At 40.6% G+C, this 24,372-nt stretch overlaps 2 protein-coding genes and 1 long non-coding RNA gene across 11 annotated transcripts in view; 1 reads left to right on the forward strand and 2 right to left on the reverse strand.

Moving 5' to 3' along the window:
- The window catches only part of slc20a2 (solute carrier family 20 member 2), a 50,503-nt gene extending 43,763 nt beyond the window's left edge, over positions 1 to 6,740 (forward strand). For 7 of the 8 annotated variants that reach the window (XM_038704030.1, XM_038704026.1, XM_038704029.1 and 4 more), the window contains one exon: positions 1,507 to 6,740. In XM_038704030.1, the coding sequence (XP_038559958.1) occupies positions 1,507 to 1,671 (165 nt within the window). In that variant the 3' untranslated portion in view covers positions 1,672 to 6,740. The remainder of the gene's footprint in view (positions 1 to 1,506) is intronic. The other variant, XR_005442497.1, reaches the window with a different exon arrangement.
- On the reverse strand, positions 1,032 to 9,279 carry LOC119891990. Of its 2 annotated transcripts, none has more exons than XR_005442498.1 (3): positions 9,135 to 9,279; positions 8,752 to 8,914; positions 1,032 to 1,667 (listed from the first exon to the last, which is right to left on the reverse strand). It is a non-coding gene; the product is annotated as an uncharacterized LOC119891990 (long non-coding RNA). The 2 variants fall into 2 exon arrangements; XR_005442499.1 differs by having other exon boundaries at positions 9,038 to 9,178.
- Positions 9,280 to 9,706: 427 nt separating this feature from the next.
- On the reverse strand, positions 9,707 to 22,695 carry LOC119891961 (E3 ubiquitin-protein ligase KCMF1-like). The gene is made up of 7 exons (XM_038703980.1): positions 22,541 to 22,695; positions 20,725 to 20,892; positions 18,213 to 18,352; positions 15,144 to 15,245; positions 13,144 to 13,324; positions 11,866 to 12,184; positions 9,707 to 11,281 (listed from the first exon to the last, which is right to left on the reverse strand). Exons 1-7 carry the CDS (start codon positions 22,554 to 22,556, stop codon positions 10,954 to 10,956), a joined length of 1,254 nt encoding a protein of 417 aa, XP_038559908.1. The 5' UTR covers positions 22,557 to 22,695; the 3' UTR covers positions 9,707 to 10,953.
- Between the last annotated feature and the right edge of the window lie 1,677 nt (positions 22,696 to 24,372).

Consider the following 24,372-nt stretch of genomic DNA (forward strand, 5'->3'; position numbering starts at 1 on the left):
GGTGAATGTATTGATTGTGTCCGGGGATCCACAGATATTGTTGCAGGAAATCGGTGTTTTAAAGATATTTATGAACTAGTAATAGTTTTTCACTATAAGGCATTTTTCCCTCAATTTAAGGATTGTTAAAAGTCACACTTAAGGTTTCAGAATAAATGGCCAACAACATCTGAACATCCCCGAGATGGCTGTGACACAGAATGTGTGAACAGTGATGGGCATCCACTGGTTTTGATCTGACTCTAGTCTGTCTGATTTTCTTTGTGTGTTTGGCTTCTTAACTCATGTGCAGATAAAACTGAATGATGCCCAGTCCTGGTGTGTGTGAAGTGCTGTGGTGTGATTATGTACAATGACTCGTTTCAAAAGCTCGGAAGGCAGTCAGCAACACAAACACTGGAGGCAAACTTGAGTTCAGGCTTTGCTGCTGTGTGCCTGAAATACTCACATCAGCTGTAAATGGACATCTTGACCACAAGGCTATAGGTAGATATAGTTCCACACACAGGCTTTTGAAAGACTGCTTTAAATATAATGCTAATTATCTGAATGAAAAAGAATCTAAGTAAATTTCGGAGAAGACTATGTTGATTTTTGATTTTTACGTAGTCTAGCACTAGTGTAATTTAGGGTAAGACAGGCCAATCTAGCACAAACAAGATTGGTCTCTGTTGACCTGACTTTCCACATTTAGTCGTTGAGTGTGACAGAACGGGTCTCGTGGTTTCTCTGGCTGTAAATAAGCAAGGCCCACCTGCAGCATCACAAACCAGTCACTGCACATGCCACTCCAACACACTTAGGTGTCTGAAATGTGTTTGTGTCTTCTCCAAAATGAATTCCTATTCAGTGCTGTTCCGATGTGATTACTTTATTAAAGACGAGAGAAAAGTTCACCGGTGGACGTCTGAATTTGGCAGAAATAATTTCATTAGCTAAGGAAAAAAAACTACGCTTTTAAAATTTGCTTCTTTTTATATATATATATATATATATATATATATATATATATATATATATATATATATATATATATATATATATATATATATATAATTTTATTTTTTATTTAATTGATTTTTTTTTAACTGCTGATTTCAGACTTCCACCCCCCAAAATGTAATTTTGGTATTAGTAACTTTTACAATGGGCTTGCTCTAACTAACAGACATTTTTGGACTGAGCTGGTATTGAAGAGCTGAAGGCTGTTTACAGGCTAATGTTTTGTCCACTCTCAACTGCTTTCAGTGGTGGACTGTAATTACATTTACTTTACTTGAATAGAATTTTGAACATCCCTGTTTCTGCTCCTTAAAGATTTATACTCCATTTTAGAGGGAAATATACATTTTGCTCCACTGCTTTTATCTTTTATCATTTTTTATATATATATATATGAAAGCCTGAACAACCTGCAGCTTTTCACAGCGTTTTTAACTTTGTAACATTTCATTTCTGTGCTGCTGCTGATTGCGGTCTTTCTTCCCTCCTGGCTGCGGCCTCCAGGTGGGCTCAGTCGTGGCCGTGGGTTGGATCCGCTCCCAGAAAGCAGTGGACTGGCGCCTCTTCAGGAACATCTTCCTGGCGTGGTTTGTCACAGTGCCCGTGGCTGGCCTGTTCAGCGCCGCCATCATGGCCCTGTTCGTCTACGGCATCCTGCCCTTCGTCTGAGGGCGCTCGGCATGGAGGGAGAACAGGGGAGGACGAGAGAGAGAGAGAGAGGGAAACTTGGGTAAAAATCATAGTGTCGGTGTTGCAGATAAAGGAGGAGGAATTGAAGAGAAGCAAAGGGCAAGGGTGACGGGGAAGAGAGGGAGGAAGAGGCAGAGTTTTACAGATGGACTTGGTTGTACTGTGGATGTGAGGAGGGTTGGTTCATATGCTGCCTGGTCCAGATCTTTTTGACTCATTTAAGTTTCTGAATTTAAGTTTTTTTTTTATTTATTCTCATTTTGGGTGCAAAAGAAAGTGTGTAACAAACATGTCCACCGTACCATTCAATCTACTGTACATATGACAATAATCTGGAGTTTTCCAGTAATTTTTAACATGAATTATGATTGTTGGAGAAACGGCAGCAGTCATTTCATTTTAAAAAAAAAGAATAAAAAAAAAAGACTGCCCATGACTTAAAGTAATCAAATGATTAATTCTGCAGGCATAAATTGACAAACAGGCCTGTAGTAAAACTATATCATTCTGCCTGCTATCCCAGGTAGTGTAGTCGGTCAAGTGCTTATTATTATTGTTCTAAAATGCCAGAAAAAAAATGTACATATTGTTATATTGGATTGAGTGTGACTTGTTGTATTGCGGCTTGCTTTAAAGTTTTTTTTTTTTGTTTTGTTTTTTTTAAAGATGAAAGCCAACCCATCCATCACCCCCCACCCCCTCCCCCCCTTAACATGCTACATGTACAACTAGGGCCAAATGGAAAGGACGGCTTAGAGAGGGGTAGTGGGACTGTCGCTCTGCTTTTTTATTTTCCACATGATACCATAGAAACCTGATTTGCTAAAGAGTTGATTTTTGTCCAGAGCTCCTGTATGTTTATAGAGATGGATCTCATATTTTTTAATGATGTATTATACTGTAATTTGTACTGTAAATACTGTCCTGAAAGAGTTTGGGAGGGCGGGAAAGGGATTCACGACTTGTTTTTAATGCCATAAGTGGGGAGAGGTGGGCTCTTCACCTCCTCATGATGTCATATTATAGAGTATGTTTCATCCCAGAGGCTTATAGTGGAGTGCAAACACACTTAATGAACACACATGAAAGCTGCTGTTTTTCAGAGGTTGGTAGGAGTATAATAATTGGAAAACAGTATATTAATTTAAATTAATTAACCTGTTCACAACAGAGAAAACTGGAGATATTCAATTCCTTCTGGTTTTATCTTATCAGTATACAGTATTGGTAGAAAGGTCAAGGTCTCCTCCTTGAGAAAATACTTAGGTGAGTTTCAGATGGTGATATTCGAGGGAGAGCATTTCTAGTAGAATGAGGTTTGGGTGCAGCAGAAGCCAAAACACTGAAACTGAACACAGACAAAACCACACTACAGTTCCATAAAATGTTCACATAATCTTCATCCGTATGCCTTCTTGTTTTCATACACAAAGCTCAGTTACTGGAGTCATTTCCTCATATTGAAGGCTCCCTGCCAATGATTGACCTCTACACTGTCCATGGGTCATTTCAGATCTCCCTCCTGTCTCATATCACTCATGTGACAAATCTGAGGTATGGCTCTCAAGATGCCTCTAAACATTAAAAGCCTTGTCACATCAAATTCTATGTCATGTCAAACACTAACTCTTGTATTATATCTCAGTCAGTTATGCAGAAGTGGAAAGAAGGGGGATTCAACCCCGAGCCACACGTGTAGCTCCTCAAGCCTGGTGGTGTTTGAAGTGTAGAAGTATTTAGTCTATTGATCACCTGTGTTTCAATCGAAGTGCTAAAGGTTAGGTAGATATCGCAGGGTCAAGTTTAGGGCTGAATCGAAGCCCAGCGGGGGTTTTGAGGCCACTCATCTCATGAAAATATCAAGACTTTTGTCTTAGGATCGTTATGTTTGAATGAGATGGTGGAGGGGGGGGGGTAGTACTGATCATCACCAGCTTTTTAACAGGGTCACCTGACTTGTAGATGAACAAAGTCTAAAGCTTTTTTTTTTTGTTTTTTGAACAAACTCGAAGCCAGGTGTTGCAAGTTCTTTTCGTTCTTGTGGTGTTTCCTTATTTCATTTTTATTTCTCATGAACAAATCTATGCTTAAGTAGCCACTTGCCTTGTAACATTGTGTTTTACTTTTGTGAAGATACAGTAAAATTATTAAGTACTGTGGTGTTTACATTGTAACCATATCGTAGAATATCTGAAGAAAAAAAACTGTTGCCTAATGATGCCAATGAAAGACACTATTAACCAAGATTTTTTAAGTGCAAGTAAAAAAAATAATAACCAGAAGTGTCTAGAGAAAGAGAGCGAGAGCCAGCGTGCGCAATGACTCATTTGTTTTGTTTTGTTTGTTTTTGGTGTAGTAATAGGGGTAGTGCTAATCATGTCCCTGTCACTTTACACTGCTACTACAATGAGTTAACAGTACATGTATGGGTGCAATTCAGTAATGAAGAGAATGACTAGAGAAATTTCATCAAGACTATATATTTTTCTACCATATCTGAGTTATAACCTGGGCAAGCTTCCAGACACTTTGGAGGACACACTGATGGGAATATGGAAAACAGGGACTAGTTGTTATAAGATCAGTGACACTGAGATATGGTCTTATCGCAGGGTTTCTCACTTCGCTGGTGCCATGCGCCACCCTTCCTCTAAGCCCAGTGTGTTCTTGTAACATGTAGACTGATGTGTCGGGTTGCCAATAGATCAGATTTTGAAATTTACCATTTTTATTTTTGAATTTTAGATGAAAACGCTTTGTAATTTTGTTTCCCTACTGCTTTGATCATGAGCTGTGAGAGCAGGACAGCATCTTGCTAAAACCAGGACGACCGCTTACTAAAGGCGAAATCTAGAAGCAAAATCTCTAGTTGAGAAACTTAAATCTTAAACTTGGTGTCTGATAACTGGACTGTGAGGACATTTGTTTCCTTGTTTTGGCAGGTAACCACTCTTGAAGCTCATACCTTTTTTACTCTTCCACAGACTGTGTGTTACTCAAGGGGGGGCTGCACAGAGCTGGTGTGTTGAAATTCTGTTTGTACTCTTGTGCAGTACAGGTGCCAGGAGGAAGTACATTTTTAAACTGAAATCTCATGAGGCACAAGAGTTCTGACAGTATATGTTCAAAAAAAAAGTGTTCTGAACTGAGCAAGCGTTTGTTTTATTGCTTATGAACTCAGCTTTTCCTTTGGAAAATACTTTGTTACTTTCAGAGGTTACATAGTCTTGCTTTAATGGGTGACTTTTCATTGCTTGAAGGTAAACCCAGTCCACGCCTCTCGAACAGAAATCACTAAACTTAAAAGGGTGCAGAGTCTCATACTAACTAGATGGAAAGCGTCACTCAAACATCAACACTCAATTTACAGTAGCAGACACACAAAGATGCACATTTTGTCATATTGTATAGAGCAACAAGCTAACTGAACTTCCAGGTTAGCTTCTTTTCCACTAGCCTTCAGTTCTCAATGTATTGTGCCATAGAGGGATTTTCATTCTTCAAAAAAGCTTATATCTATTTTGTTCACATTCTAAAATAAATTGGGTAGGATTAGGAAGACACTACCATTTGAGCACCTTGTCATTTATCCAAGATAAAACAATTATTTTGTTAGCATGTAGCAACTAGTGCTACCATGAGTCTTGGCTGCTGTTAAATGCCAACAAAATATTTATATATTCATATTTTAAATAATAAAATGTATTCATATATTACTGTCTAGAACTCAATAGTAACCCATATTATTTAAGTTTTTAGAGGACTGATGAAAGACTATTGTCTGGCCGCAGCTGATGGACATTTGTTGCTCTTGTGTGCAATTAGTAAACAATGAAATTGAACTGAATCCACTTCCCTAACATTAGATTATGAGGTTTATTTGTAAATGGTCTGAGGTCAGCCAGCACACTTCAGAGATCTGGTTTGTGCTGTAGCACCATGCTCTGCAAGGCCTTCCTTTGTAACGCACGAGGTCACTTTTTTTGTTTTGTTCCATTCATTCTCAGCTCTGATAGGCCAAAAGAGATGCACTGCTCAAGATAGGGAGGGGAAGTGAAAATCATGCTCTGGTGCACGATAGCTCAACTCAACAACTAATGCTACATGATGAATATTACAGAAATATCTCATGGGGGGGGGGGGCGCAAAACTAACTTTGGCAGAAGAATTGTGTTTAAGGACACAATCATTTACAGTAAGGAGCTGATTGTCAAGAGTCAGACATTGAGTTTAATTACATTATCAATTATCAGCTAAACTTTTTAGATACATTTTTAGTTCAGATTGTATCCTGAGAGCCAATGATTGTCTGTAAAATTTGTGACAATCTTTTAAACTCATCGGTTAGGTGGGACTAGCTAAGCCACTAGATGAAGTCTTGACACTTTCCCTCCCCCGTAGAGAGGAACAGCATTTTAGACCGGTCCATTTCAACTGATTGGTATAAATCAATAAATGGTGTAATTGCCATTGAGGGAGTCACTGTGCTTCTATTGCATTATAAATGTTCTGTAACCTTTTTTTTTTGGTCGAGAAAATCTAGAGGAACGATGTGCCATTTCTCTCTCCCTGAATGTGCAATATAAACGGTTTCTTGTGAGGGTGCAACTACATTACTGTCACTGTGTGGTCGTGTAGCTCCATCTGCCCTGGTGTAATAGCGCCCTCTCCTGTTTGTACGGAACTAGCATTGCCTCATAGAGGTGGAGGGGGCATCAGTTCAGACCTTCATCTGGATGTGGCGTGCTGTCTCTAGTTTTCTGGTCTGTTTTGTAATAGAATGTGCTCCTTGGCTGGCCTGCAGGCTTTACAGCTCTGTGTTGTCTTTTTACTGTTAACTGCTATTTAACTGTCCGGTCCTTCAAGAGTTTCAAAAAAATAATAATAAAGTAACGAATAAAAAAATCAAAGAAACTGTAGCCTGCTTCTACAAAATCTTAAAGCTCTTCTGATTTGCATATATTGTACTGTAATGTTTTAAGATTTTAGTGAAAAAATGTCTGCATTTAAACTAAATTGTGGGAATAAAAATTACAAAGAATACCTAACTTCCACAGAGTTGTGTGCCTTATTTTTGGAAAGTTGTGTGTGTGTGTGTGTGTTGAAGGCATGATTCTTACTGACTTTAGTGGGGGGGAAATTCTTTATTATTACATCCTTAAACATTTACACTGTACAGGTGCAGCAAGGTGATAAAGTTTAGGCTTTTGACTCATACGATATATATTGTATGTACCCATTTCAGATATATGGGATGAAGTTAATTTATGTGTATGCTGTACAATTTGACAAAAACTACTACTTTTTTATTGTTTTACACGTAAGACGGGCTTTTCGAACTTCTTGGGGATCATTCCCATATTTTACAGGCTACAAGGCAAATGTTAAGGCAGTGAAGCTATTTAGATGTTGGAGTCCCTGAAAACTTTTCATATCACAAGTATTTCTCTATAACATTAAAAATTCATGACAACTGAAATTTAAATTTAATGACATTGGTTAGTAATAGTTGAAGTTTAATACAAAAACTGGACTTTGTTAGAGCGTTTTCATCAACATGATTATTAGTAACTTTGTTGTTTGTTTTGTAACTGTATATCTACACTATATGGTTGCCCCCTAAAACATTTAATGTTGTGGTTGTGTCTCTGCTCATTTCCCCCCCACTTTGCATGCATTTGGTTTCCTAGAGCAACCGGCCTCTTTAAAGACTGAATTAATCTGCCATGTCTTTTCAGGCTGCTGTTATTCAAGGTTTCGAGCTCCGATAATAATTCAGTGACTTGGCACTTATTGCACTTTTAAGTTCCCAGCACTTTGGCCGTCTGTGCTAGGCTTAATTTAAGACATCTCTACAGTAATGCTGAAAAATGCTGGTTTGAGGCTGGCACACAGCAAGTGACACCATTTAAATGGGATAATGGTTTCCATTTCATGTTGGTTAAATCAGTAATCAACCGATGGAACCGATAAACTCCCTGCAGTCAGGGGGGTTTGCAGTGACTCGGAGAACAGGGACATTTGTTCATGGTATAGTGACTCAGCCTCACTTAAATTAATGAATATTTTAAACAGGAAAAAAACTTATATTGTCAATCCAAGTAATGAATTGAATAGTTTTATTTTAAACATTTGGTGTAAATTGTAGTGTGTTGCAAATGTAATTATATCCCTTGTCTTTTTGAGTGACATTCACAACCACTTAAATCAGATTTTTATCTGAACCACTTCCTTTAGCAAGCCTGTGTGTTGCTGGCAGCGGGTTCTTGAGTTAAAAGCTATCCATCCAGATGTCGGATGTCTTTTTTGGCATACTCTGTAAAGACTGAAAATCAAATCTGTGAGATTTCGGCACGTTTTAAAAGACCAGCTGCAATTAAATTGCAACTTTTTTTTTCTGCTGCAGAGTATACACATCTGCTGTGTAAATCAGACTCTGTCCTCTCCTTTGAGAAAAACAATAGCAAGAAGAAATTTTATGTTTTGTAGTTTCATGGTTGCACCCCCTCTTTGCATTTATTTGGACTGCCATTAGTTATTATTATTACTACATGGAAGTAGTGTTTGGGATCCAGCCAATCAAATAGTTTCACCTTTATTAAGTATGGAATATCTTTTTAATATCTTTTTAAGTCAGTGCTGAGTATTTTGACCATGGCCTGTTCTTTTAAGTCAATTTAACAACAATTAGTCTCGTTATGCTTTTCATTATCCTCCAACAAATATGTCTTGACACTCTCCCCCTGATTTATGGGATTACTGTTTTTATATTTGGACTTAACGCTTCTTAAAGACACTACTCAAGCCCTGGCAGGATCACCAAAACGTGTTCCAAAAAGTCATCAATAACCCCCATGTTTAATTTGAAACTTTAATTTCATTGTGCAACTTTGTGTTATAGAATAAAGTAAGCTACCTTGAACCCTGGACTTGCTCTAAAACCAACATAAGTTTTGTAATTCCAGGCATATTATGGATGTTGTCCTTTGATGTTAGAGATTCGTAGGCCCTACATGGCCTGTTTTAAATTAAACAACTACATAAAAATGGACGACTCACTGTTTGGACGACAGTAAGGGTCTTCTTGAGCTGCGTGTTCCCCGGCGTTTACCACTCCGGGGCTCCAGGTGGCGCTGCACAGTCACTACATAGCGCCGCTTTAGCTTCGACGCTAATGTTGCGATGGTGGTTAGCAGGACGTCGCTCATACGCTTCGCAGAGACTGTGTTTGAAAACAAACCTGTTAGCTGGCCGAATATATATATGTGAAATATATATATATATATATATATATATATGTCTGTTATTGTACAGTTCTGTAAATTCAACAACACAAGCAGATTACAGAGTAGTGCTGTCGATATTTCAGTTCAAGCAGCGGTCAACACATCGGCTACCAGCACCCTCGAAGGTCAAAGGTCATCATCATGGTTTATACATACATGGGCGGCGAGTTCAGTGTCAAAACGTTTTTCACTGGTTTGCAACGTTTTCGGATTGAACGACGTTTCCTCGCAACGTTCTGCAACCATGCTTCGAGGTGTGTTTTGTCCCGTTTGGTGGGCGTGTCACAGGTGTTACCCAATCAGCTGCGACAAGTATGTAAACACAACGGTGCAGGAAAATGCAGTGCGCTTGCGAACACAACAGGGTGTTCAAGGCACCACCGTTTCTGTTGATTAAAAAAAACATTTTGCTACGTTTAGTCGCCGCTGAACTTGCCTCGGGTGTTTGTCGTTTGTCGTTTGTCCACCCAATTATCAATGAGGGTAGGCTGAATAACAAACACCTCTGTAAACTTATGATGAAAGTGGCTACTGTATAATAACAAGAAACAGATATGTAAACCTCTGCTGTATCTTTACTGCAAAGAGCCCCGATGTTCAATTGTACTGTCTTTTTAGCATAATATTAATTGTAACCAAAAAAATTATTAAATGTGTTTAAACCTGAAAAACATGCAGAGGTAGTATTTTTTTTTCCCAGGAGTAAAAACACAAACCAGAGAGCAGGATTGGGTTAGTTTGTTTCCATCCAAAACATTTTTATTGTCCTCCAAACTGAAAGGTTTACCCTGTGATTTGGCTTGTTCGCTGAGCCAAAAACATACATTGCATTTCTTCAGGTAGCAGTGGAGGCATACAAAGATCTTTTTTTGACTGAGAGAAAGTAATTGAAAGAGCGATACAGGATTCTCTCCTTCAAGTCACATGATAAGTAATCTTTGCATTCATGAGTAATGGAGAGAAGATTAATTTTAGATCACGGGAAACTTGAGAAAGTAGCTTCTGGTCTTCTGTAAAATAGAGAGAGAGGGAAAAAAAACAGACAAACAACCGTATGTGTTTCTTCCATATTAGAAAAGGCCTGAAAATGGTCACGCTGAAGAGACTGTTTCATCTCTGTCTGCCTCCGGGTTGTGTAACGCCTTTTATGTAGAGCATCTGTAGTGTACACAAATGGACACTGGATATGCAATTTAAAACCAAAGTGCCCACAGTCGATATAAAGCAAGGTCACATGACCCAAAACAGGTGATGTCACATAAGGGGGAGGGGTTGAGACTGGACATGAACGTAACCAAATGCGGCCATATCTGTCTGTGTGTGTGTGTGAGTGTGTGTCTGTGTGTGTGTGAGTGTGTGTGGTGCAGAAGATGCCAGAGATGTGGCACTCAGCACCCTTAATTTACAGTTACTCAGAGAAACACCTCCCCATATAGTGACTGTGCAGTTAAAAATGGGCACATGGTGATTTAAGCTCATGCTTAAGTTGTGGTAAACCATCCAAGCACTTCTTTAATTAATAACTATAAATACACAGCAGCGTTTTTATCCGAGAGGTTTCCGTCTGCCTCCTCTCCCTGGGTGAGTGTGTGACGTGTTTGTCTCTTAAACGGCTAACTACGCTTTGCTCATCTGCTAGAGGAAACACGGGTTATGTGGAATTGATTATCAACTTTCATATATTTTTCTATAATATATTTATATAGTTATTTTTCTCTTTCTTTCACGCACCCACCACACTTGCTTGCTTTCACATTCTCTCGTCTCACTACTTTTATTCAATGTACACAAAGTAATAAACATGGGGGTTGAGTGGGGAGCGACAGAGCTGAAATGACAATCACTGAGAAAAAAAAATAAAAATAAAACAAAGCCAAAAAGAACTGCAGTCTTTTTTGTCATCCATTGGCAGTTGGACTGACCCCGTCGTCAGCCAGTTACAATGGTGGTTCGAGGGGAGGGAGTGGCCATGTCATCAAAGGGGCGGCGCGGGAGGCTCTTTCTTCGTTGGTGCCGGTTTAGTCGTCGTTTTTGTCGTCTTGGGAGCCGGGGTCATCTCCTTGAGGTTGAGGTTCTCCAGTGCCACGTCCAAGGTCATGACCTCAACACAGCCCATGGCCTCGAAGTCAGCGAAATTCCGCAATGAGCCATGACAGTCGTCCTCGTCCTCGGAGGAGGAAGCCGAGGCGTCGTCGTCGGGCAGCAGCGTGGATAGAAGCAGCTCAGTCACAAACAGGCTCCTGTCGGCCCACTGGGCCTCGCACGCCTGCCGCTCCGCCTCGGACAGCCGCGGTTCGCTCAGCCTGCGGAAGAGAGATTGAAAAGTGGTGAGGGGAGCATGTAACAGTTGATAAGACAACGAAATTTGTGATGTCACAAAATCCTGCTGGTAGATACACACCTTAACGTGAGATTCTATAAATAAAGAAATGATACACTGGAGGTTTTTTTTACCGATCTGCATTTTATTTGTCTCAGTTTCACTTTATTCCACTGAATGACAGGTGGCAGAAATGCACCAACACATGCAGAAAATAAAATCATAAGTAAATATGGATGTAAAGAATGCAGCTTTCAAAATATTAAACAGCTTCACAATTACAAGGATGAAAGCACATTGGACATGTGTTTGTGATAAACACTGAATGTAAACAGAAACTTAGTTTACAGAGAACTCCAAAGGCAATATTAAAGTTGAGCACAGAGAAAGTGTCCCCCTTTAAAGATAAATCTGAAAACAGCTTTCTAGTGTTCAAACTCTGCGCGTACATAATTCTGCACAGTGAAGTTAGATAACAATAAGCAAAAAGCATTTTTGAGTGAAGGTAGCCTTTAAAAGTACAGACATTGTAAGTAGATGCAAAAAAAATTAGATCTACAACCCCACCTGCTGAGTAGAAACTGGGAGCTATGTGCAGAATGCTGTGTGTTGGACTCAGGTGGACCCGGGTTGGGACTGGAGTTGGTATTGTGGTTGGCGCTGAGGTTGGGGTTTGCTGTGGCTGAATTGGTATTGAGGATTGCATTGGCTCTGCCGCTGCCCCGGGTGGCGTTTCGGGCCGTCTCCAACTGCTGACGCGCCGCCTGGGCCTGCTGGCGCTCCAACTGGAGTTGCATCTGAAGCTGTTGGAGCTGGGAGGCCGAGGGGCCTGAGCTGAGCTGGCCGCCCGCAGAACGCCGCACTCCTGACAACTGGGACAGAAGCTCTGGAGGAACAGGATGGAGAAGACAAAGCCTTAATGTCAGCGACAATGAGGAAAGAGTTAATGCCGTCCTGTGCTACTAAACTGCACCACCCTCCTCCACTTCAACCATTAACACTGGTTCATATGAGATAGTTCTATCAGAAGGCCGGTACACCAGTTTACAAGACCGTACCAAGATCTTTAAGTAGCCGATAATGCAAACTGATCATAGTTAATAATACAACAACCTTTTTAAAAATTTTACATGAGTGAAATGTCACAAAAAACTAGCATTTATGAGCGCAGCCTCTGATCCACAATCAAAAGTACAGCACTACAACTATAAGACACACATGCACAGTATGATAAGACCCTCAGCAGTGAGGTTTTTAGGCTAAAAGTCAACCAGTCAATGGCCCAGCAGGTACAGCGTGTCATTAGAGAGGAGGCTGGTGCCCTGTTTGTGAAGCTGACCAAACAGGGACCCTCATTATGGCACAGCTGGCGCTGACATGGCGAATGCCAAGCACTGAACCAGATCAAAAACTGCAGCAGCATAACAGCATAAATGAGGAATTGCCACAGCAACAACTCTGCCCACACATTACTGATGAGGCGTGTATAATATTTATTCTACTGCAGGCAATTTATCCGTGTGTGTTACAAAGAATGTACCTTAAGACAGGTTATTCAATGTGTGTATTTACAGAAATGATTTAGTACTGAGCACCGGTGTTGTGTGTGTCAGACCTCCTGCAGCTGCGTGATACTGAATTACAAATCAATAAGAAAATAATTGTTTTCTGCCTGACAGTACAAATAAGAATATTGATTATTGTTGTGTGACCTACATCAGGCTCCACAGTCTCTTCTTCTGGACCCATGTGGCTCACAGGACACCTGTACGGTCTGTATCAAACATGTCAGCATGGGTTTACCATGTACCCATGACCTCTAGGTGTGTGTGCTGTGTGACTGACCTGCTATGGGGTCCATGGCCTCTCTGCTGTAGTTGGAGCTCTGTGAGGAGCTCTGACTGGTGGAGAGCCCCCCTGTGGTGCTGCTGGTGAAGTGCATGTTAGACCTGCGGGCTCGTGGACCCCCCAGCCCACGCCCAGGGTGAAACATCCTCCTCACATGCCGCACCCCGCTGGACTCATCGTAAAAGCTTGCTGTTAAGGAACACATCAAGAGCGTAACGGTACAACAACTCGTAGTTTTATTTTTACAACACTTTCAATCTACAACATGTCAAAGAGTTGTGAAAAGACGCCTCACCATTTTCTCCCAGAGACCAAGCTGATCATCTTTAATTAGCTTTTTTTAATTGTCACATTTGACAACTGGAACAAGCAAATATTTGGAGTTTTTTCTTGCAAAATTACTAAAATGATTAAGCGATCAAACAACGATGAATTCTCTTTTGATGCACAAATGTGTTAAACTTGTAGTTTCAGCACAGAAACTGTCACTCCTCTAAATGCTCACTACACCCAGGCCTTCTGAACCAGCTGCAACATATTTGCCTGACATCACCGTGAACCCACGCGCAAGACACCGCACACTGGGTGCACCCACAAACAAAGGCTGTGGCCTCCTTTGGTGGATCTTCAGATGCACTTGTTCTGTCGGAGTCTCATTTGACTACATTTTTGCATCTTTTGTTTTCTCCACTTATTCAAAGTAGTCTGTAAATAGATAGCCAGGCTGCTGTCGTCAGTCCTCTGCATCTCTATCCCTGAGTACAACTCGCACAAAGTATTTCAGCTGGTTCCTGACAGGCAAAAGCAGATGTTGTCATTTCAACCCTTCACACAATTTGATAAATAATTAAAATGCAATGCTCACTGCCTTTGCAAACGCTTCTTTCTGTGGCTCTCATGGACAAGTACAATCACACATGTAGGTTAATATGAGCGTGCTTTCCTGGAATATTTTTTTATAAATACTCAGAATATTAGTTGACTAATACACTTCAGCAGAGCCTGAAGTTCCATAGTAAGAGCAAGTAACAGAGAAGACAAGACCAATCCTCAATTTGTTCTCAGCTTGAGTTGCCATCTCAACTGATTTGATTCAAAATTAAAATCATGTGTAAATGTGTTTCTCTCTAATAAAATAATCCAACTGTTTGTTTTTGCCTGCATTGTTTATGCATTTTTTGTGCCCAACTGTTCCCGCCTTTTGCTGTTTGCAGAAATGAGCATCACGCCACTACAATAGGTGATAAAAACAATGCGAAATGAGTCAGTGTTTCCTAAAGCTCAAGATGACATACTCAAATGCCTTGTTTTGTCCACAACCCAAAAATATTCAGTTTACTGTCATAGAGGAGTAAAGAAACCAGAAAATAATCACATTTAAGAAGCTGCAATCAGAGTATTTTAAGTTTTTTTCTACCCTGAGAACAGCCCCAAAACAAAAACATGAAAGTGCTGTTTAGCAACACTCTTAATACATTTATTAATGCTGTTGATTTACCACTACCCCTCACAGCTTTCTGTTTTGAGAGAAAATCTCAAGCTCTTCACCAAAACAGTGGCAACCAACTGATCAATCTGACATGAGACACATAATTAGGTTTAAAACAGCACAACAGCCATAAAATCATTACTGCACATATTCTTACCTCATGTATATTCACCCACCATGGTGATTTGGAAAACTACCACAGGAGGCTTTAATGTTATTAGCGAAATGTCAACAAAAGTCAGTTTCTGTGAACAGATGCCTCTCTGGCGCACTAATCTTTAAAAATCACAAAGCAGTCTGGATTACACAAACAGCATCACTTCGTTCACGTAGCAAACGCATAAATATCTCAATAGTTTCAGCACAGAAACTTATCTGCTTCTCTTCATACAAACTTCACTGACTGAAACCCAAATGCAACTTGTTGTTACAGAGAATTTTGCAGGCAGGTTATGGTCCTGTCTGTGGAGGTGTGTGTGTGTGGGGGGGTACTACTTGAAAAGGATATCAAGTCTCTGGGTGCTCTGTGTTCAAGTGTGAGATGAGCAGCAAAGTCATCTGTCACATGGTTCGGGTCGCCACCTGGTAGTGCCGCACATATGGGGCAGATCTAGAGGGCAGAGAGAGAGAGAAAGAGAGTGGACACGTCAATATCATCACACTATCACACACACCCTGTACATTCAACATTCACCAGTTGGTGCTGGGTCCTCTTGAACAAACACTGAGATCGGTAAATATCTACTGTACAAATACCGTATTTAAACATGGAGAGATGTGATCTCAGGAAAGCTCTAGCTCTGTGCCAAGTGTGTCAACACGCCAACAGATCTGAAGGCACGGATTGATTTTAAATGTTTGACAGTTTGGTTTTGTTTCAGACTTAAAGTAGATTCAATTAATTTTTTTTCTCATCACTCTACACATAATACATTTTACATAATAAAGGCCAATTTATACATCTGCGTCGAGGTCACAGCAATTACAGCACCAAAACACTAGTCAGTGGTGGGGTTTCTATGTTCCGCTGTGTTGAGTTGTTTCTTCTTGTTGATGTAGGCTTCTACAAACAATGGTGACTGAAACTGAGTGGGATGTTGGAGATGCTGAATAGGAGTTTAGTAAAAAATACTAAACCTAGGCCAAGGCATACCTATGGCACAGATTCGACACAGAAGTATAAATTGGCCTTAAGGATTCAGACTCTTTGCTAGGACACTCGCAATTGAGTTCTGGTGCATCCTATTATCTATGGTCTGTGAGATGCTTCTGAATAGAGTCCACTTGTGCCCAATTACATTGATTGGACATAATTTCTTTTGGAGTTGACTGTGTATGTCACAGTGAAAACCAAGCCATGAGGTTGAGAGAACTGTCTGTAGACCTGCGAGACAGGTTTGTGTCAAGGCTCAGAACTGGGGAAGGATACAACACTTTTCTGCAGCCTGAGATCCAGAGCCCATTTATGGAGATGGGTGAATCGTAAAGAAGAACATCCATCAGTGCAACACTCCACCAATCAGGGCTTTATGGTAGTGGCCACTGAAAGGCACATGAGAAAAGGCACCTGCATGGCTGTCAGACTGCAAGAAGCAAAACACTCGGATGACACTAAGATACTAAACTTTTTGCCCACAATTCCTTACGGGACATGTGGAGGAAACCAGGCAATGGGCATCACTTCATTAATACCATCCCTCAAACATGGTGGTGGTGGTGGCAGCATCATCCTGTGGGGATGTTTTTCCTTCAACAGGGACTAGTCAGGATAAAGGGAAAGATGGATGCAGAAAAAGAGCAATCCTGAGTGAGCAAAAATCTGGAGCTGAACCTAAAAGAGCATCTCTGGATAGATTAGAAAATGGCCGTGCTCTGATGCTCCCCATCCAACCTGGTTAAGCTGGAGGGATTCTGCCAAGAAACTTCCAAAAGAAAGCCATGCCAAGCTTGTAGGATTGTTTCCAAGACGACTTGAGGCTGACAAAAGGTGCTTTAACCAAGTACTAAGTGAAGGATCTGAATAGTTTTAGTAAATTAACAAAACAAACCCTGTTTTTGTTTCTTCTTTGGAGTGGTGTGTGTAGACTGATGACAAACAGTGAATTAAAAAGTTCTGAACTTTACCGTAAGCATTGTATGAGCTGTACGGTTGCACCATGGACACTGAAGAGCATCATGTGATTTTGTTGGGTTCTTGTATTTAAAAAAGGCTGAACATCTAAATCAGCCGAGCTAACTTCCAGTGTTGAATTAAAACAGGTAGGTATTTGCCCAACATCCCCGTTTTCATTCAAAGGGGTCCTGACTTACTGTCATTCCCTTAAGGCTAGCATAATGTGATGAACCAAAACAATATTCATCATCATGAACTGCAATTTGATTTTTGCTTGCTGCCCACCTGCTGCAGTGGGAGACAAGTCGCTAACCAAGTTATTCACCCTTGGACATTAATTGGCTACCCTGTCATTTACTCATGAATAGTCACTCACTAACAACAACTTTCCTGTATAGCTGCATTTAGCTATTGTGAGTTATGACTGGCAATGACTTTTGAGAACATACAACATTTCAGCAAAAAGTGTGTTGACGTACACGAGTGAGTACCTGAGACATGGTCTTAATTTTCATAGTAACCTGAAGTCTTAAAAGAACCATTAAGGCCAATTTATACCTCTGCGTCGAGTCTACGCTGTAGCTGATGACGCTGGCTACCTGCTGTAGTGAGCACAGACTTGTGCGTTGGTGCAGTTACAAACATAATGCTAGTTGGTGATAGAGTTTCTATGTTCCACTGTGTTGAGTTTCTTCTTCTTCATGGGTGTAGGCTGCTACAAACAATAGCAAATGAGACTGAGCATATCATGTTGGAATTCCGGATCTGACTGATGTTGAACAGCAGTTGAATGAATGGTATGAACCTGTTGAGGTTGAAGAACGTCACGGCAGAAATGTATAGGATGAAATGCGATGCTACCGAGCCAACAAATTGCACTTCTTGCAGTCTGCGTCGCAGTGACTGGGAGTTACATTTTAGGGGAGGTGCGCATCAGGCTGCGGCGTAGGGTACGCAGCTATGCGTAATGCAGAAATATAAACTGTTCTTTAGCCACACCATGACTATGGTAATTAATATACCTTGACTAACCAAAAACAATTTCAAAGTTAACACTAATTCCAGGGTAGGTACATTATTTCTCCAATCTGAGTAACAGCATTTAAATGAGCTAGTCCCTTCATTGTAATGCTTTGGACGGCTGTCAAAAAGGTCAGCAGCAGCAGAAGTGTAGAGTAGAGTAGAGTACATGAGCTAAAGCTCTTTTCAGTTTTTCTCAGCAGTTCAAACCCGTGTTGTCTTGCTGTCAGAAGAAAAGCAGTGAGCTCTATAAATAGAGCTGCACAGTCTACCTGCCATCACTTGCAGTTCAGTTTTTCTTGCAGAGTCAGAAGCTGACATCAGAACTAGGTTTTGACAGTGACATTGAGGGACATTCTCTGACACCGATTAAATTTACACCAACACAAGTGTAAATGTTTCCAGGTGTTAAGATCTGTGTGTGAAGCTTCAGCACCAACTTACCACTTCTGTGGAGGTCTCTGTGTGCTCTGCAGCCACGTGCTCCTGCAGGGAGACCTCTGTGTAACCCATCCTGCCACAGTAAGGACAAGTGAAGGCCTGGGGCTGCTCCACTGAGAATGCTTCTCCACCGTAGTACAAGTCTGGAAAGGAATCAAGATGGACACGGCATTCAGTGTCAACGTTCTGGCACGTTTTAACTGCAAGTCCATTTCAGGTGCTAGGACTGCAGTGTTTCTCCCACACGGAGCTTAAGTTTTATCACAGCTGCCACAGAATCATACATGATTAAAAAACAAAACCTGTATAAAATGTCAAAACTTAAGAGCAGTGGATACTGGTGAAGTTAAACCCCATTTGTACAGCGTTAACTAATAAATGTGTTCAATTCATAAAGTTGATTAGCGACACCTCCTAGTTAACCACAGCAATGTCTAGCCTTCCCACATTACAGGAAAAGCTTGTTAATAAAACATTTCCCAGCCCATTTCCCCCTGTAGGTACTCTACAGCCAAGGCTAACCTGTGGTTTCCTTTACAACAGTCCCTTTAACGACAGTGTAGCATTTGGCTGTTGTGACCTTTCCACAGTTGAAATAAGCTATTAACACAAAACTGGCCATTCACCTTATAAAGTTGTTATGGTGAAGATGTTAGCCATCCAGCAGACACAGAGCACAGTTAACATTCATTTGGAGTCATGTTTGTGTCCACCTGATGAATTCAAGTCCACGTCTCACTTTCCCACAACCTCTGTTTTGAGTCTCCATCAACTACTGAGGGAAATACCTGGATCTTTGGTTGATAAATGCTCCACCATGCTCAGCCTTTGTCTGGCTGATATTTGGTGTCGGACAGATATGTTACTGTGGGTTTATTTCCGAAGCTGATGAGTGTTTAGACCAAAACTGTAACGATTGTAGGCCGTGAAACTGAAACAGTGGGATCAAAGATGCAAAAGCGCTCTATCCAGCTGAGCGGATGTGCAGAATCTGGAATATCTGTGGTTTTGTCAATACAAGCAAGCCCTCTGACATTACACATCGCTGTTACTGTTAATATGAAAACATTGATTAGTGCAGCTTTACAGAAAGCAGTTTGTAATGCACTTTTTCTAGCCTACTGCATATAAAATCAAGAAGCCAAACTACAGCAAGAGTTTACCTGTAGCCAATATTACAACAATCCAGTTAAAAAAAAATATGAATTTTTCTAATTCTACCATTAAACTGAGGGGAGTGTGCGCGTTTTAGATCCACAATAAAACAGTTTGTTCAGTTGGTGAAGAACCAACAGACACTAAAAACCACAACCACAAAAATGAGGACTTCTCTGTGAGCTTGCACCTTCTGCTGTGTTTTCAGCAACAGTTGATCTTTTTTCCTTTAACAGATTGTAAAACAGCATTACCAATGTGTGAAAGGCTGAATACCAACATATTTCACAGCACCAATACATGAAATACTAGTAGAAGCAGTCTCCCAATTGAATCAAAACCATACAGCTACTATTTGAGGTGACACCACATTTACTGCAATGCCAATTTTACCAATAATTAATTGCAACTGTATTCACAGTATGGTCTAGTTAGGACTGGACGATCTCTATTCCCATTGCTGCCACGACAACATGCTTTTTTTGTGGAGGATAAATCAAACCCAGTAGCCCAATAAAACCCTCTCAAAAACTCCTCAGGCTGTCTGGGTCAAATCAGTCACTGCTAAGCCATTTGGGAGCAGCCTTCCCATCTGAGAACAAAAAAATTTAGTGTCAGCTAAAGATAACATACACAGTTTTATTTGTGCAGGTTTATTACAGCCTCTGAAGGCAGGTTTCCAAAGACTACCATTGTTTAGTGTTTTCCTCCTCGTGTTGTTCCTCCCCTCTCCTTCAATGTTCATTCAAGGCCGGGAGAGGATCTCTATTCCCCAAAACATAGAAACCTGTGTAAATGATTGTGCATCCCTTTGCTCTGGGCCAGATGCCCAAAGCTGCCCTAGGCAGCAGGTCTCTGGACCAGCTGTATGTGTGTTTTAGTACTTCTCTGTTTCTCTTTTATTAATAAATTCTTCAAAGACAACAGTTTGTTGTAATTCAATTATTTGCTTAATCCCTCACCAGCAATATACAATTTCCACGACACCAGTACATTATATTTATTCATTTAGCTGATGCTTTTATCCAAAGCGACTTACAATTGCTATACATGTCAGAGGTCACAAGCCTCTGGAGCAACTAGGGGTTAAGTATCTTGCTCAGGGACACATTGGTAGATGGGTCATAGTGGGGAATTGAACCCAGGTCTCTCACACCAAAGCCATGTCTGTGTCTTATCCATTGCGCCATCACCACCCAGTATTAGAGGTTTATGCCAAGAAATGCATAACTATCAAAATTTGTACTCAGAATGAATGACGGACAGATCATATAGCTGAAATTCACACTTTCCATATTCGCACAACCTGGATAAACACTCTGCACATAATTAGCCTGACGTGAATATCAAGTCTACTTACCAAAGTCGACTCGGGTTAATATACACTGCATGGGATGCTCTGTGGTGTGTCTGGTTGTGGTTGCACCGCTCTCATAGCACGATGCACACAGATCGTAGTCGTAGCAAATTAAACATTTGTATCGTCGACCTCTGAAGTTGCCTTTTAAACATGCATCACAGCTCACGCCTGAGGGAAGAAAGAGAAAATGTGATAAGTAACAGTGCAAAATAAATAACATAATAAAATACTAAAGAGATAATTTGGTGGTGGAAGAAAATGGAGTCTTGTTGGACATTCTGCTGAAGGGTCAACAAGTTATTTTCTGGTCTTGAGCTGGTTGCGCCACATTTTTGTGCTGGAACATCCCAGATCACTACAGGATGAAATTTCCTCAAGAGGTTTTATGCACGTAGTGGACAAAATACATCTGCACAAGGAAAGGCGATCCAACACCATAGTTGCTTGTGTCATTGTGTTGAAGGCAAATGGGTGAGGGGTGGATTGGAGGATGTCAGTGTTGTTTGATTGTAACAACTTGAAGGCAATGATGCAATAATGCATTCAACAATCATCAATCAATTTAGTGGCATGTTACTGTGTCCACCCCCTGTAGCAATCCTCTTACTCAGGAGTGCCCAACAGACTTACAGACTAGTGCCTTCCCCATTCACCTTTTAATAAAGCTACACTCACGACACCAAGTTCATTCATAAAGCCACCCTCATCACTATATTCATACCAACAACACATATAAAATGGTCCTTATGCGTCACATGGGCTATAGGGGAACCTCTTGTTGATTGACTAAGACAGTCGTGCAGCTCTGGTGTATTGCATGACAGCAGAGTGTCTAAACTCCCTCATATATCCATTCATAGCTAGTTAGCTTCCCAATCTGATCCTGCTGTGCATCGCCTGACGACTAGCTGTTGCAGAAAGGTTAATGACAGTAACAACGATGTCTCAGTCTTAAAAGACTTTATGACTACCGACAACAAAGTTCACAACAACAAAAACACCAACACAGGCATAGAGTATAAAGGCCGTTCAGGCCTGACTAACCTTCGATGCTGGCAAACAATTTAACAAATAAACCAGCTACCTTTAGCTTAACTATTAGCTGGAAACCTAGACAGCTGTGAGTTCGAACTTTTTCACGGTTGGTGAGCTGAAACATCTAACATTTCGGACAATGTTAACTCAAGTGTGAAGTAGACTACTGACACTAACAACGAACTTCAAGCTCAACAAGGTTGGCCGCAAGGACGAGGTGAATGTTGGTTTGCTAACGTTATATGTTAGCTTGTGAAACTGAAATCTGAAGGCCAACTTACACCCGGAAGGAAGCTAAAACTAACCAACACATTAACGAGACTAACCGCAACTCTTTCTGGTGTTTCGCTGCTCTGAGTCTTTCCGATTCTCGGCACTCCCCCTTGCTCCCCAGCTCGTTAACGCTAACCTAAATAACCTATCACCAGTTAGCTCGCAGGCGAGCTAGCGCAAATAGCTAACGTTAACTAGTTAGCTCCTTCCGCTTGTATGTCAGCACTGTTTTGGTCAACTAACGCTGACTGTTGTAACATTGTCCGTAACATACACGTCAAGAGCATGGTCCGTTTGATTAGATGCACATTTTGTGGCCGCCATAATGCGTCCCCACGAAATTACACCGCAACCATCCTAGCTAACGCTAGCCAGCGTTAGCTAGGATGGGCTGCAAAACATGAAATTCTCGGCTAGCTAACGTGAGCTAGCGGTGCTCTGTCAACGTTTTCCACCACAAACCCCTGCGTGTTCACACCTCAGAGTGGAAGTAACGTTATATTCTTACCTTCATGACGGGACATCCTATGAACACTAACGCAGCCCCCTGCTCGGGCTCTCTGGCTCACAATACAGAATAATATCAGTGAAGAGAAGAGAAGCCGGGGTTGGCTGGCTGTCCCTGGCCTCTTCCCTCATGAAGGATCCGGTCTGGCTCACTGCCCCCCTCCGCCTCCTGCTGTGTCACTGTCCGGTGCGCTGCTCCGCTGTCCACACGGTGGCGCTGTTGTCTCACTTTAGGTTGTAAAGCCCTGGCAGATGTGTGGCTGAGATATATATTGACCTCTCAGGGACTTTGAAAAGTTTCCAAGAGTCCCCCAAATTAGATTTTACTCCCCCCCCCAAAACAAAAATTTACTTACCAGATTTAGTTCATTCTCCATCTTTCTGAACAAGCATAAAATATCTTACATAGTATATTCAATAATGTGTGGAATTTGCTATGGTGATTAGGTAGACATAAACATACAGTTGATATAAATAGATTTAAAAATATATAAATATGGAATAAACAGATGCTAGTTGTAAAATAATTGTGTGTAAAGAAAAACAAAACAGTGCGGCAGTTATTTACAATATGCATTACTCCGGATTTGTGTTGTCCAAACATATAACAGGGGGAGAGGATTTGTATAAATATGTAAATATAAAATTCACAAAACATACAAGAATAATAAGGAATATGTGCAATTTGGCAGTTTGTGCAGTGATATGCGAATATATTTCCATCATATTTCCATGTGGTGGAGCTCCATGACAGAAAATATTTTCACTTACTCTAAAATAGGCTGAAGTAGGCTTCATTGTTTATTGACTAGAAAGAAGGATTGAGATAGACTTTAAAACAAAGCTTATCTTCTTTATAAGACAGATATACTTGAATGTCATGGTCAGGTCATGACAGACCTTGGAGCAATACTTCACTTTCTGTGCAATATTCTTTGTTTTATTATTCAATGTGCCATATTATCTGCTTCAGTGCTCTGGTTACTCATGTCCTAGTTTTTAAGGATTTGTGATCGATTCCACTCCATCGATTCAACTCTACCTGTACTATTATTAGTACTGCTATTTATTCACTACTACTGTTCATCATTACACTTCTGTTAATAATGTAAAATACTGCACATATCCACACTCCTTTCTCTATATTTTATATTCATGTGTTTTATATTTATATATTTCTTTATATTTTCTACTTTATCTTTCTATTATTATTATTATTATTATACCTTAATTACACTGATGTGCAAGTGAGCAATTGTAACAAAGAATTTCCCCTCTGGGATCAATAAAGTATTTCTGATTCTGATTATAGGCTACATAAATAATAGCCTACTTAGACCTACATACCAAAAGCTCAATGCTCATCACCTGTCAACCTAGGAAAAACACCTTAAGCTTTAATAATTTATCTTAATGACATTAAAAAGAGCATTTAATAAATAATCATGTATTATAGACAGATAGCACTAAGATCATGTTTGAAAGCTTTACACTGAATTAATCAAAAATAAATGCAAAACGCAATTACATATGCACAGTTAAGCAAATCATCGAAATGTATAATTGTGTAAACCTTAAAACGATCTCCCATCGACTCTACTAATCGAATGCACAGCTGGTTTTGGATTTTGGAAGAGTTTGCATTAAGCACAAACCAAAGGCATCCAAAAGCCCTTTTGAGAAACAGCTCCTGCTACTAACACATATGAAACCCCAGCAGTTTGTAGACATCGTGGCTCACACCTGAAGCTTTTGAGAATGACCTGAGGAATGAGGGAGAGCAAGGTTACAATAAGGATGTTTAAATTACACTCCCTCTACTCTCACCACAGA

Source organism: Micropterus salmoides, unplaced genomic scaffold (assembly GCF_014851395.1).
Source record: "Micropterus salmoides isolate LMB-PRFRI ecotype aquatic unplaced genomic scaffold, ASM1485139v1 Ms_hic_scaffold_7, whole genome shotgun sequence".
Lineage (NCBI taxonomy): Eukaryota > Metazoa > Chordata > Actinopteri > Centrarchiformes > Centrarchidae > Micropterus > Micropterus salmoides.